Here is a 14,701-nt window from a genome sequence, read left to right on the forward strand (position 1 = left end):
AAAGAAACCTTTATTTTATTCCATACAACAACTTCCAAAGGTTCTTCCAACTATGGAACCACCTGCAACCTGGTCAATCCGACCTCCCGCCTCCCTCACCAATCACTTTTGCAGAACATAATAGCACTGGGCTGAGGTTGATTCTCCACTGTGAGCAGCAGCAGTGAAATCTACTCTGGGGCACCCACCTCTGGGACTGGCAGGTGGGTCAGGATGGTCCCTCTGCTTCCTACTGGCTACGACGTCGTTTCTTTCTTCTGCCTGTGACAAAACTGTCACGCCGCCTTTTACGAGGCTGTGAGGGTCGCACAGCTCCCAGAGCCAGGGGTTTCTCCCCAGGGACCCCAAGTTGAGTTCCTGATTGGGGTCTCTTTTCAGCAGCAGCTGGACCTCCAACTACAGCCCGCTTCCCAGACTTGACAGGATATGGAGCTTGGCTAAGGCCTCTTTCCTCAGTGGAGGGGTAGGATGCTCTTTGGATGGACCGACTTCCTGAGGCTTGGCAAGGACTGAGGGGAGGCCCTCTTGGAGACAGGCTTAGTTTTGAGGCCAAGAGGTAGGTAAAGTTAGAGAGCCCCTCATCTTCCTCATCTTCCCCCTCCTCCTTTTCCCCTCCTTTTATCACATCTGAGGTGTGTGTTTTACTCATAGGAGAGGTTTCTCTCAAGACTAAAGCATCCCTGGTTCCCCATCTAGGGGAAGAGCTCTGAAGGCCCTGGTGAGGAGATGTTGATTGGGAGGCCCTCAGTGTCAAGGTGTCTTGATTGCTTTGTAAAGGAACAAGGTCGTTCAGCTTAGACAAACCCTTGTCTTCCCTGCCCACTCCTTGAGGATCATCAGAAGTAAAATTTATAGGACAGGTATCCTTGCTGACCCCTAGTTGGAGGTTACAGTTATCTCTAACATTTAGTATGTTTTTATGTTCTGTGGTTTCCAACAGAGGAGAAAAGAGATTTCCTCTGCTCCCTGCCTCTTGGCTGCCCTCCGGGAAGGAGGAAGCATCCTGGGTCCCTAGAATAATGGGATTGCCTTGACATGCAGGCATCAGGGTTTCTTTGAAAGACCCCAATGTGGAGGTACCAACTCTGCTTTCCAGCAGTGGAGAACAACCTTCAGCCCAGAGATCACTGTCCTGTATTGTCTCAGGGATCTGTTCTCTATTGGGTCCCAAGACTGGGCTATTGGCCCTCAGAGGTACTGACAAGCTGCAGTAGTTTCTCTTTTCTAGGGCAGCTGTGGCATCTGTCTCTCCACAGGGAACCACACTGCTCCCCACATCCCTAGGCACCGTGGTTTCTCCAGAATCCAGAGAAATGCTGTTCCCGGAGCCCAGTTCCTGATGCTCAGTTATACATTCCCCATCTTTGTAGCTCTCTATGACTTCTTCAATTTGTAAGGGCAACTCCAAGCCTACAGCATCCATCTCACTGCTCAGCCACAGTCCTGGGCTAAGAGAGGTCCTGTCCCTGTCCCCAGCTGCTCCAGGGGAAGGTTTTTGATCACAGTTCTGAACCATGGGAGGACCTCTGTCATCTCTGCACATGGTTCCTGAGGAGCCTTCCTGGAGTGCTGCTGAAGGCTCTTTCCCTTGAGGAAGCACTTCAAGTTCCCCCATCTGTTGTACTGTCTGCAGCCCCAGACCCTGCTTTTCTAACCCTTGTCCTTGTGGAGGAGCTGGCTTTTCAAGCTCAACATCCAAACTAGGAGCTTTCTTGGGCTGGGGGCCTTCCTGCCAGCAAAGGGGCAAAGCCTCTGAAGTCCTGTCAGCTGCCAAGCAGTGCCCAGGGGACCTAGCACCTCCCAGGTGGCCCTCCTGATGTGGTGACAGTTGGTTTATGACCTTCCTAGACCCTTTTCTCTCCATACCCAAGAGTGCCTGAGTTCCCTGTGAAGCCCCAAGTTCTACCTGCAGGTCCCAACTCGAGGATGGCAGAGTGTTCCCCTCCCTGCGCATTCCCCTTAGACCATCTAGAGCTCGCTGCTGCCCACCATGCATTTCTCTTGCCTGCTTTCCTGAAGAAACAGCTTTTCCAAGGCAAACAGTACCCTGCTGTGGCCCAGATGATGTCCGAGGCCTCCCACCCCCACCTTCATCCTTATCAGAAACAGAATGGCTCGAGACCAACTGAGCTGCACTATAATTTGGAGGCGTCTCCACATCCTCCTGTTCCAAGGCCAAGAGTCGCTTCTGGACCAGCTGAAAGAGAATGGACAAATACCAGTTCTATACATAGTTGTGAGAAGAGGTGGCTGAGTGGGTGGTAGCGACGGTATTTGGGCAGAACAGGGAAGAAAAGCTTGTGGCTCAAGTGATGGTATCAAAGACATAACTGCGGCTCTTCCTACCTTCTCATGTCTTATTCTCATGCTTGGATCCCTTACTCTCTCATTTCCTGTGTTTCCACAGTCCTTTAACTATTCTGCACCTAAAGCCCAATCCTGAAGCTGTTCTAAGAAAAAATCTTGAAAACATCTTGTTCTAATACTCCCTACCTCCCAGGTTTACCTGGGCAAGAGTGAGTCCTTCTTCTTGTTCCAGCTCCTCCATTAAGGCTAAAGGATCTCTCTCCTGTTCTGGAGACAGCAGATCTGCCATAAATTGAGGGTGAATAATGGCCTCCACCTGGAGAATAGAAGGAACAATGATGTGAATCCTTGATGAAGTAACCTGTGAGCCAAAGATCTCCAGAGACAAGGCCATGACTACCACCAGTTAAAGAATAAAGCCTACCTTCTGCCTTAGACAGAACCCCAAATGGTTGGTATCCCATCATGCCCACCCCTGGGACCTACTAGAAAGCAGCCCAGCCCACCTTGGAGACAAAGATCTCCTGAGAACACAGCTCATCGATGTAGCTCAGGAGACTTGGATCTGGATACATTGCTTCTTCCTCCTGTTGCTCCTCCTGTTTTCCATCCGACTCCCCAGTGGCCAAGTGATTCCCCTCCAGCCCTTCCATGATGTCAATATACTCTCTCACAGCTTCTGGTGGAATCTCCTTGGGTGCCTCAGGAACTGGAGGCCTTTGGGGTTTGCGCTGCCGCCGGCGGGGAGCCCGTGCCTTGGAGGCTGCCTTCTTTGGAATGTACACTAGGGGTGGGAAGTGGTACAGGTTGTGCACTAGGGAAATGGGAAGTGGCAAGGAAGCCTTGGCCACTACCTCCCAAATCTATTTGTAAGGGCAGCAATCTGGGTACATTGAAATGATTCCAGGCTGGATCAAACCATCCTGAAAAAGTACAGACCATGGGAGAAGATTTAAAAGCCAGAGGCTATGAGAGAAAGTCACAGTATTGGAACTCTTTCCCCATTTCTTAGGCAGATAAGGTACAATGGAGTTCATCTGCAGTCTAGATGAGAGAATAATTAGTTTATGTGACTGAGATCAATACCTAATTCAGGACAAGGGCAATCTGAAACCCAGCTTCTTGAGGGGGCATTCTGTTTGGGATATAAAATACACTTCCTAGAAAGAGTGGCAGGAGCAAAGGCCGTGCTTCCCTAATCCATAGCCGATTTCTGTATGCCTCCCTTCAAGCCTTGGGCTCATTTCTACTATTGGCATTGGGCAGCCTTACCTGGCTGCTGGCAAACCTCAGGGACTGGTGGCCCTGGAGGATCAGATTTCAAAGGGGCTGCAGGAGGCAATCCCTGGGCACCATTCATCAGTTGTGCATTCTGTATCTGCAGCTCCTCTTCTGCCTCAAATTCCATGAACCTGTTTTGAAGAGGGTGACTAAGGTACAGGTGGTGTGGAGGAGACCCAGCCCATTAGGAATCCAGATACCAGGCAGCAACCAAGCATGGCCAAGAAAGGAAGTGCCCTCATTTAGGCAAAGTCTTGCCTATGTCAAATCACCCAGGGAGAAGCTGCTTATAGGCATCCTAGTAATGGTTCTGGGGTAACCTTGTGAGATCGCTACATCATCCCTTTACCTACAGTGTTCACTTAGGAAGTTTGTTAAGGAAATGAATGAACTAGAGCTTATAAACCTCCAGGACAGAACAATAATAGCCTTTACTTTTTTTCTATATCCATCTCTCCCAGCTGCACAGATTTTATACAGTAATACTAAATACAGGCTTGTTGAATTAAATCAGGCCTATGCAACAGCCTGCTGGGACCTCACAAGTGGGCCCCTTTTTAAGGCCTTACCTCCCCCACCCATTCCACAATCCTAGAAAATGGCAGAATTCCTGAATCAGGACCCTGGTTGCAATTCAAGGCAGGTTCCATCAGGAAGCAATGCTGAGATCCAGGAACCTTGAAGCTGGGACTGAGGCCTTGGAAGACTAAATCTAGGAAATATGGGTGAAGACAGGAGAGAAGGTAGAAGCTAAGCATGGAAGAAAGGCTTCATTTGCTTTGTTTTCTGAGATGGAGTCTTGCTAGTTGCCTAGCTGGTCCCAAACTCCTGGATTCAAGTTATCCTCCCACTTCAGCCTCCCAAGTAAGTATCTGGGACTACAGGCATGCACCACATGCCCAGCAAGTTTTGGGGTTTTTTGTTTGTTTTGGTACCAAGGATTTAACCCAGGGGTGCTCAACCACTGAGCCATATCCCCAGTCCTTTTTTATATTTTATTTAGAGACCAGATCTCACTGAGTTACTAAGTGCCTCGCTAATCTGCTGGGGCTGGCTTTGAACATGTGATCCTCCTGCCTTGGCCTCCCGGGTTGCTGGGATTACAGGTATGTGCCACTGAGGCCAGCTAAGAGTTTTTTTGTTTTGTTTTGGGGGGTTTTGTTTGTTTGTTTGTTTGTTTGTTTGTTTAACCAAGGATGTCCTAGACAAATGGTAAGAGCCAAGCACCCTGGCTTCCCCTAACCAAACTCTTCAGAACTAGTCCCTCCCTGGGATGAAGAGGAAAGGATTTTCTGTGCCACTATTTCCAAAAGAAAGGTGGTCCCAAAGTCCTATATCACAGCCACTTGATACTTGGACAGCTGAGAAAACCTACCCAGTAGGGTTCACCTCCTCATTACTAAGTCCCTTGAGCATGAAATTTTTACACATATTGGGCTCCAATCCCATCCTAAGACCTTCAATATGAATGTCCGTAAATAGACTCAAGATCTGAAATTGCGGGGAGGGGATGATGCTTTCAAGAGAACATAGGTAGAATAGAAAAATCCACAGAATCAAGGTGGAGGGAGAAGCAAGGATCCACGGGACTCATATCCTAGCCTATGCTCCCCTGTTAATAATCTCTGCCACACCTAGACACAGGCACTCTCCATTGCCCCACCACTCTCGGCCACACAGTCCCCTCAAGAGAATGAAATTTAGACTCACTTTTCCGCCATTTCATAAAAGATCATCCGGTCGAAGTTGCTGGTGTGCTCCCACTCCTGCACAGCCCTCGGCAGTCCCTCCTCCAGTGTCATGGTAGGCTTCAGGCGGGCCAGAGAGCGAAGCACTGGGCTAAAACCCCCATTGGGTCAGTCGCATTCCAAAAGTCGGTCCCCTGCACACCTCAGTCCATATCCCCTGCCCCTCATCAAATCCAGCATGACCCTCAGGCCCTGCCATGTCCCACTTCTGATGAGATTTCCAGAATCCCAACCTCCCATCTAGTCCTATATTCACCTCTCTTCCCACTGAAATTTGTAAATCAAAATAAAATAGATACTTCTCCCCACCTTTTGAATCAACCAAGGCAACTACCCCTAATTCTCACAGTGCTGTCTTCAACTAAATGTTACAAAGAAAATATTTTGTGTTTCTAAATGAATGATACTCACTATAAAGTATGCTTAACTCTCCCTGTCCAGAGCCTCTTGCATTTTGAAAGACATTCACTAATCCAAATGAATCTCTACCTAAAGGATGTTTGATATCTTTCTTCATTGGTTTTTTCAGACAACTTCAGACCTTCCAATATAATATTAGACCCTCACTTTGTGAAGGCTCTTGAACCCTTTCTGATCCAGAAGAGAGTGAGAGCCCAGACTAAAGTAAGGATTTCATCTTTGCCTCTCTAGTTTTCCTTTGAGTCCTCAAACATTATTGTGCACCGGAGTCACCTGAGGAAGCTTGTTAACATGGATTGCAGCCCCCCATAATCCCAGAACTGGGCATTTAACCAGCTTCCCAGGTAACTGTTGTAGAGGGTCCCTGAACATGGACAGCAGAAGTTGGATAGGACCAAAAGTGAACCGATCCCAAGCAAACTTTGAAAACCCAGAATGGCTCAAGATTTATAAATTCCACCTGGTAGCTTCCGAGAGAAAACTCTGAACTTGAAATAGAAGGAAATCAATAAACTAGCTTATCTAGGACTCCAAGTTGAAGGGAGAGATTCTTTTAGGAATTATGGCACTGGAAGAGTAACTAAGTTTGTTCAAAGTCCAGTAAGTAAGATGGGGTATGTGTTATATAGTGGTTTGCATAAATTGAGAAAGACAGCCAGTGTGGTTGGGAAGGAGGAAAAATTCCCCAGATGACTAATGACTGCTTTATAAACTAAACAGCTTATGACCCCAGGCTCCTTGGCCAAACATATGCTCACTCTTAAGCAAGGACACTTTGGTTTTTTGTGAGCTCTTTTCCTCTTTTAGATTGCCTTTTTATAATAATAATAGTTACTATCTAATAATGCACTCTTTGTGCCAGGCACTCTGCCAAGCACTTTTCATTTTCTCAGCAACCTTCTGAGGTAGGTACAATTATCCCCTTTTTAGATGAGAAAACTGGGGGCAAAGGTGTGAAATGTCCTTCCCATGATCACAAATCTGTGAAGCCTAGCAAACTCCGCATCCTATCTCAACTTGACTTCTGAGTATAATGGTATAGTGGGGGAATGGCACACACAAGAGTCCTTTGCTTGGCAGAGCACTGACCTCCTCCCCCTACAGGAATGAGTCAGAGCCCAGCACTCCTCATTCCCGCTGGTTTGTATAGTACAATTCAATGTTGAAGGGCAGTGAGATAGACCCAGAGGACCCTGATACTTGGAGAGAAAGACCTAAGCTCCAATCACTGCTCCTTGCTTTCTGGACAAGAAACATGTCTCTAAGCTGAGGATTACCATAAAAATGCTTGCCTGAACACACATGAAAGAAGACAACTGAAAGCTTGTTGTAAACTGGGAAGAGGGTAAAGAGGCTGATTTTTACTGTTTTTTTCCTTCTCAAGCATCTCCTCACTCTCATGTCCTAACCCCTAGCCTAACCCCCATGTTCATCCCAAAGTCCTCCTTATTTAAAAGCCCTAGGATAATTCATCTCAGGTTTCCTCACTTACATAAGAAAGCAGGAAAGAGCTTCTACATCAGGACTTTGGGATTTGTGCCTCCGGGCCAAGGCCTTGTAGCGCTGCCAGCGTCGGAAATTCTCATAAACGCCCTTGGAAGTATAGGCCAGGTCACCTAGTGAGGGCTTCTGGGTGGATGCAGAACCTGCTTCCCCAAGTGCCCCTTGAGGCCCTGGCCAAGCCTTTTCTGGAGGCACAATAGGGGCCAGTTGGGCAGCTGGTGGTGGAGCCTGAGGAAGGCCTGGGGGACCCTCCTGGCTCACCCCAACAGCTTCAGTGGGCAGGATGGGCTTCATATTAGAAGCTGTAATGTACTGGGCAGGAGGACCCTCAGAGCCCCCACAGGGAGCACCTGAGGGAATCCAACTGAGGGCTGTCTGAGTAAGGATGAAGTTCTGAGTTTGAGAGGGCTCAGCTGGTCCCCCTTCTGCCTTGACTTTGACAATGACCTTCCCAGTCGCAGTCCCAGCCCCACTGGGGCCACAGCTGGCTTCTCCAGTCACCAACAGCGGGCTGGGGAAAGCAGAGAGCACCAGAGGGTTGCCTGGAGAGAATGCAGAAGTCAGGGAGGGCTGTGGAGATGGCTCCCAGAGTGGCTGGTCTGGTGGGCCAGGAGTAGGTGGGGGAAAGGGAAGCGCAGTAAAAGGAGATAGGGCAGCACCAGGTTTCATAGTCACATCTGGTCCCGGAAGTGGAGATGCTGTTGAGACAAAGAAAAAGAGAGAATGAAGTAGGACAAAGGAGGCCAGAAGTTAGGCCATCTGAGAACCCCTAAAGAATAAGAATCAGAGCACTGCTGGTGATGTGGCTCAGTGATAGTGCCACTTGCTTAGCATGCATGAGACTCTGGGTTTAAAATCTAGCACCACAAAAAAAAAAAAAAAATCAGAGAACTGATTCTCAACAGGTGAAGGAAGAGATATGGATGAATTTGTGCAGCTTGCTTCCTAAAATCACTTGGTCCCCTAAGTGATTTTTTGGGCGGGGTACTAGGGATTGAAACAAGAGGTGCTTTACCACTGAGCCATATCCTCAGCCCTTTTTATTTTTTTACTTTGAGACAGGGTCTCACTAAGTTGCCTGGGTCTCCATAAAGTTGCTGAGGCTGGCCTCGAACTTGTGATCCTCCTGCCTTAGTCTCCCAAGTTGCTGGGATTTCAGTCCCCAAATTATTTTGATGTTCTTATTCCCAGTTGAGAATTACTGAACTAGAGAAGTTGCTTTCTTTCAACAAGGCACACAGACCCCTGTCTGCCAGGAAAAGGCAAGCCCAAACCATCACTACCTCTGAGAGCTTCTTTAGGAACATTCCTGGCAGACCTTCCCTGCGAGTCCCATATGCTATTTACTAAGACAAGGATCTGAGTTGACACCTGTGCAGTAAAGAAACTAGTCAGAGAAAACTTCTGGCTCCTCCCACAGAGCCCTTAAGAAGGAAGTGGTTCCAAAAAGATTATTGGCCCAACCTCTCCTCCTTTTCCTTTTCCTGATGTTCCTTACAATCTCCTTCACTTCCTTTCCTAATCTAAAGCAACAGAAGAAAGATGCAATCTATGATGAGGAGCACTGACTCTAGGACTCATGAAGTTCAGGTCCTATAGCACATCCTGCCCAGCATACACCATTCCCACCAACTCCAAACAAGACATTCAAACCTCCTGCTCCCAGCTGCTCTGTGGAAGTGTAGTTCCCAGAAGGAGATGTGTGGATTGGATGTTTGGTTCCCAGAAATTTTGTTACATAACAGTCAGGGATAACTAGAGAGGATTAAATAAGGGCCAAGAAATGGAGAGGGGAGGGCAGTAGGGGGAAGGAGGTATCTAGAGCTGTAAGTAATATGCTGGACACATTAAAATATGGTGATGCAGACTATCTGTAGTTCTTCTATTTAGAGCTCCTAATATCAGAAACTTAGGGCACAACAGGAACATGATATTGAGTCTGTGCTAAGGACAATTGAAGTCCAGAACACAGGTTCTGCAGAGGAGAAGCCATGTGGACTCCAGTCAAGGAAACCAGGGATAAGCACACAAATGTGTACTGAATTAATGTGACCTATACCTTCTGGAACTTTTAATAATAATAATAATAGAACATAAGTAGCCTAATTTCAAGTTACTCTCCTCCCCTTCTTTTTTTTTAATATTTATTTTTTAGTTGTAGTTGGACACAATACCTTTATTTATTTATTTTTATGTGGTGCTGAGGATCAAACCCAGTGCCTCACATGTGCTAGACAAGTGTTCTACCCCTGAGCCATAACCCCAGCCCCCTCCTCCCCTTCTTACAAAGAATACTTCAACAACAAACCAACAACCCTCCACTTCTGCTTCTTGACCAGGAAGTAGAAATGGATATGAGCAAACTTAGATTCAAACTCATCTTAGCCATACAGCAGGAGGCCAAGACCTGCCATGAAGTACCAACCACAATGAAATAGGTGTAAGGCCTGAGTTCCACACAGGTAGACACACCAAGAGTATCTCAGGGAAGCCTCAGCTTTCACCATGGCTGAAGTGACCCACCGCCTCTGGCCCTGACAAATCAATAAAGACTGCACCCTGAGCTGAAAGAGAAGCCACCTCCGGGGATGGAAGGAATTGTAAAGCTCTGAGCAGGGGCAGTTATATACCTTCCAGCCCCAATTTCAGGAGTATGTGTTCCTATAGTGGATAACACCTCTGAACAGTTTTTTAGCTAATTCTCCCTGCCCTAATTCCTTCTACCCCCACACCCACCCACATACACACACACCTATCATCCCACTTCCTGTCATGACATAAAGAGAAACCCTAGCTCTATTCTCTCAAGGTAAGATTCTAGATTGGGCTCCAGTTGCCTAAAGAAGATATAGGAACTTGGGCCTTTCCCTGGATCTTCTCTGTGCCACTGCTGCTGCACATGGCTCTGCCCTCACCATACAGATACATGTTGAAGTGGTCCCTCTTCAGAGAATCAAGCTGTTAACTAACTGCCATCCATTCCCTATACTCAGAATGTTTCCTCTGAGGAGCCTTGATTCACCTCCAAGGAGGCCCTCTTCCTTCCTCAGTCCCTAGTCTTAATGGCAAAATCTTCTTCCCTAGCCTTTGGTGGCAGCAGGGGTGGGGAGGTGTTAGTATCTCATGTAGCTCCAGATCAGCCTAAAGAGCTGGTCCCCAGATGAAGGGGCAAATTTGAATCCCCAAGGATGTTAGCCTATGGAAGGGATCCTCCCCCACCACCTGAAACTTACCTCCATCTGAAGCCATCTCCCAGGTTTGGGCACTAACTGTGTCTGTCTAGAAGCCTCCAGAATGAGACAGGTCCAGGTCCCAGAGAGTGACTGGCACCAACAGATACACAGGTATCCAAGGAAGGGAGGGCAAAGATTTGATCAAAGTAGAACTAGAATCTAGGACTCAAGTATTCTGCAGTGGGGGAAGGGGAGGGAGTTGTGGGGTGGAGTGGGGGCAGGGAGATATTCCACAAAGGGTTCTAGTAAGTAGCAAAAATTAGAACTTCCTCCAAACTAGAATTGGCAACACATTGATGTGTACCTCTTTAGGGCAATTTGAAATATCCCTTCTCAAATGCCAAACACAGTGCAGTTTACCTTTCAACTGTGTGTACTTCAATTCTTCACCAACATATCTAATTCTATGCCCTTCAATCCCACCCAGTTCTGTAACTGATTTCCTATTAATAGCAGGTTGGGATAAGCCCTTGGCTTAATTCAAGGATGACTATAGTTTCTCAACCAATTCGAAGCACATACTCTGAAAATTAAAGGATCCAGGGAACTAATTGTTTAAAATTAGACTTGTCTCAAATGATTCAGGGTGTTCCTTCAACTCCTGTGAACATATTACTTTCTTGAAAGCTGCCCTGTAGTCCCCAAACACCCATTACTATAAGGTCTGCAGTCCACAGACACCACAGCCTTAATAAAACCAAGTAGACTAAAACTGCAAGTCCAGAAAGTACTTCTTTTTGTTAAATTACTGCTCTCCCCTCAACACGGTGTTTGAATTTGGTGTGTATGGGGGGGACTCTTTACCACTGAACTACATTCCCAATTGTCTCCTCTCCCCCACCTTTTTTTTTTAAAAAAAAAAAAGAACCTAGCTAGCTAAATTGCCAACGCTGTCCTGGAACTTGTGATTGTCTTGCCTCAGTCTCAGTCGTTGCAATTATATGCATGCACCACCGCACCCCGATTTCCTTTGTTTTGCTTTATTTTTACAGTTTTTATATAGGTAGCACATTAGCATGGTTCAAAAGTCAACTGTGCAAAATGAATATACCTCAAGGTCTTCTGCCCACTACTTTCCCCTGTAACCAAGTTCTCTATCCCAAAGGAAACCAATATCTTCTGTTTCTTGTGAATCTTTGCAAAGATATTTTACGCAACTACAAGCAAATGCGAACTCTATTCTTTAGCCCGGTGCAGTGGCGCATGCCTACAGCCTATAATCTCAGCGACTCTGAACACTGAAGCAGGAGGATCTCAAAATTGAAGTCAGCCTGGGCAATTTAGTGAGACCCTGTCTCAATATAAAAATAATAATAATAATAATAATAAATTTTTTTTCAGTTTTTTCTGGTTACAAAATCAACATGTCCCAACGTCTTTGCCATCATCTCTGAAATGACAACTTGGTTCCAAATTTTATTTCTTTAGAATCCTATAAGAAGAATTTCTACATTCTTTTAAAAGTTTGATATACTACTAGAATGGACACTATAATTCATTACTCACCACTATAAGAACGCTGATTTTGCGGTAAAGAGGCCTGAGTTTGAATCTTGGTTCGACTACTAGAACATCACCAACTTCATAAAATAACTTTACGCTCTCTTCACTTTGCAGAATATCGAATACCCATCATGCACTCTTTACCGCCAATACTTTGAAATGAAGCAGAGGAACCGGATGTAAAAGTGGGATCTTTTTTCTTCCCTAGGGTTAAAAGGATTCTGAATCCCAGAGCCCTTGTTTCTCTAGACACTAGCAAGGCACTGCCTCTGAAATGGGTGTGCATCTTTAGATAAAGACAGGACTACACACAGCAATATTCAGTTCACATCCATCCCTACCTCTCTCTCAAACGACTACTAGTACCTGGCACACAGTGGGCACACTTTATGGGTCTTAGAAAGCCTGCAAGGTTGCAACTGGCGTCACAGGCCAAATCCTGCACCACTGTGCCCTCTTCTGGCCTGTTGAATATAAGGCAAAAAAAATGGACTACATTTCCCGGCATCCCTCGGGGCAGTCTTCCGGCTACACAGGAAGAAAATTGACAGACACGTGTTGCAAACGGACTTGGAGCCTCAGGTTTAAACGTGGTCATGTTTCTCCAGTATTATCTCAATGAGCAAGGAGATCGAGTCTACACATTGAAGGTAAGAAGAGGAAACGTTGTAAGTGGGCATGACGAGAAGCATTTTTCGTAAGTGGGAAGAGCGGTTGAGGCCAGCCTCCGAGCTGCCTGTCTGGGTGCGGGGTACCAGAAAGTCTGGCACCGAGGCGCGGTAGAAACGCAGTGCGCAGCTTCTCCATCTGACTGTCGTGTTTCGGTGCTGCTCTCTCCAAGTCCCATCACTCTTTTGTGTGTGTGCTGGGGATTGAACTCAGGGCCTTGTGCATGCGAAGCAAGCACTCTGTCAATTGAGCTGTATCCCCAGGGTTACTTCATCACTCTTGTATTGAGATCATTTTCCTTTTTCCTCGAGCAGAAATTTGACCCTATGGGACAACAGACCTGCTCAGCCCATCCTGCTCGGTTCTCCCCGGACGACAAATACTCGCGACACCGAATCACCATCAAGAAACGGTTCAAGGTGCTCATGACTCAGCAACCGCGCCCTGTTCTCTGAGGGTCCCTTAAATTTCATGTTTCGTCTGTCGCCTGCTCGGTTTCGAAGAATCCGTAACCCAACCACCCATGCCCTTTGGAATCCAGTCTCCTCCGATTGCCTTTAATCATGCTTATTTGAGGCCATCATGGTGGCATCCTCTTTAAAGGGAACACGTTTTTCATATTTTGAATTATTGCCACGTTATTAAAGATAAAATGATTTGAAAGAGCTCATTTTCTGTTTTGTTGAAGAAAAGATTGGTAATTTTTATTTTTAATGCGAGGAGGATGAGGGAGAGACTACCACTGGTAGTTATAAAAAGACCACTTGAAAGAAAAATTTCAGTTATTGCCTGTAACGGTAGTGCAGTGTTCAGTGAATGACAGGACAGTTTGGGGATGGAGAAGAGGTTGAGAAAGACTCCCAGAAATGTCAGTATTCACTGAAAAATATCCAAGTAATTTCTTGCTCCTTTAACATGTTTAGCTTCAAACTGAGTTTTTAAAAAATATAATATTTAGACGTATTTTAGAGTGAAGGCAGTCAGTTGGAAGTCAGGCCACTCATATTATTCACCTCTCTTTGTATAACTTTGATAATGTTACTTAACCTATTTAGTTCTCTTTTTCTCTATTTTCTAAGTTCTCTCCCAGCTTTGAAATTGAAAGGGTTTGGTAGTGGATCTTAATGTATCTACAGTGTTTGTCCAGTTGATATAAATAGGAATGACATTAAACATATTTGTTCTCCCTCTGGACATACTCCTAGGTTTAGTTCTCTCTAGTTGTTTTTTTACACACACCTACCTTTAGTTTCTCTTTGGCAGCTAGGAACTATGTGGAACTTCCCACATATTTTAATTTAAAAGATGAAGTATCAGAGATTCAAGCAGGGATTTTTGTTTTTCAAACTACTGTTGGGGCTTAATTTTAAAAAGAGTGCTAGAAGTTTCTTAGGACTTGAACTTCAATCATGGAGCAATTTTTTTTATCATATTAATTCATATTAGAGTGATAGGTAAAATATTATATGGACAGTCAAGAAATGTTAGTTTGCTTATTCCTATCCTCAAGTTAATCAACTATTTCCCAGTCTTTTCATTCCTGGCTTTTGATACTGGATCTGAATACATTTGCTTAATGCCACTGATTTTAAATTGCTTTGTGGAGATTGTATTGTAATTCTGCAATCTTTTTCAACCACTTAAAGCTCCAGAAGCAGATGTAACTTAAATTAGCACACATGTCATTTATGAAGACTAACCTTGGAAAGGAGTAGATGTGTTTGTCTTGGACTCTGCTGAATAACCATTCAGGCAAAAAAAAAAAAAAAAAGTTCAGGATATTTGTTGAGTGCTGATGGGAAATAGAAAAAAATCTATGGATTTGGACCATGACTAACAGAAGACATGATTTTCAAGTACAAGAATGGTGAAATGAGATATTTGTCTCTGTCTGCAATTTTATTTCTTAGGTGGTTCATTTACAGGGTTTTTAGCATTTCATGTGAGAGATTTAAAATTAATCTTATCCTGTTAAAGGGATAAAGAAGTGTTAGCCAGACATGATGGTGTACTCCTATAATCCCAGAAACTCAGGAG

At 45.5% G+C, this 14,701-nt stretch overlaps 2 protein-coding genes across 2 annotated transcripts; one reads left to right on the forward strand and one right to left on the reverse strand.

Moving 5' to 3' along the window:
* Positions 1–213: 213 nt before the first annotated feature.
* On the reverse strand, positions 214–10,508 carry Nutm1 (NUT midline carcinoma family member 1). Its single transcript, XM_046460725.2, has 7 exons — positions 10,493–10,508; positions 7,249–7,957; positions 5,299–5,427; positions 3,580–3,719; positions 2,814–3,091; positions 2,507–2,623; positions 214–2,197 (listed from the first exon to the last, which is right to left on the reverse strand). The coding sequence occupies exons 1-7, from the start codon at positions 10,506–10,508 to the stop codon at positions 230–232; spliced, it is 3,357 nt and encodes a 1,118-aa protein (XP_046316681.1). The 3' UTR covers positions 214–229.
* Positions 10,509–12,522: 2,014 nt separating this feature from the next.
* Nop10 (NOP10 ribonucleoprotein) lies at positions 12,523–13,329 on the forward strand. Its single transcript, XM_046461533.2, has 2 exons — positions 12,523–12,645; positions 12,979–13,329. The coding sequence occupies exons 1-2, from the start codon at positions 12,592–12,594 to the stop codon at positions 13,117–13,119; spliced, it is 195 nt and encodes a 64-aa protein (XP_046317489.1). The 5' UTR covers positions 12,523–12,591; the 3' UTR covers positions 13,120–13,329.
* The last annotated feature ends 1,372 nt before the right edge of the window (positions 13,330–14,701 follow it).

The sequence above is a fragment of the Marmota monax genome, unplaced genomic scaffold, assembly GCF_021218885.2.
Source record: "Marmota monax isolate L192 unplaced genomic scaffold, Marmota_monax_Labrador192_F-V1.1 WCK01_AAM20220418_F8-fsc00001, whole genome shotgun sequence".
Lineage (NCBI taxonomy): Eukaryota > Metazoa > Chordata > Mammalia > Rodentia > Sciuridae > Marmota > Marmota monax.

Excerpts from the sequence above, each read along its gene's own strand:
- Nop10 (XM_046461533.2), top strand. The coding sequence starts at position 12,592 with ATGTTTCTCCAGTATTATCTCAATGAGCAAGGAGATCGAGTCTACACA. Across the intron at positions 12,646-12,978 it reads ATCGAGTCTACACATTGAAG|AAATTTGACCCTATGGGACA; the intron begins GTAAGAAGAGGA and ends TTCCTCGAGCAG.
- Nutm1 (XM_046460725.2), bottom strand. Across the intron at positions 5,428-7,248 it reads GCTCTTTCCTGCTTTCTTAT|CCCAGTGCTTCGCTCTCTGG; the intron begins GTAAGTGAGGAA and ends TGGGGGTTTTAG. Across the intron at positions 2,198-2,506 it reads AAGGACTCACTCTTGCCCAG|CTGGTCCAGAAGCGACTCTT; the intron begins GTAAACCTGGGA and ends ATTCTCTTTCAG.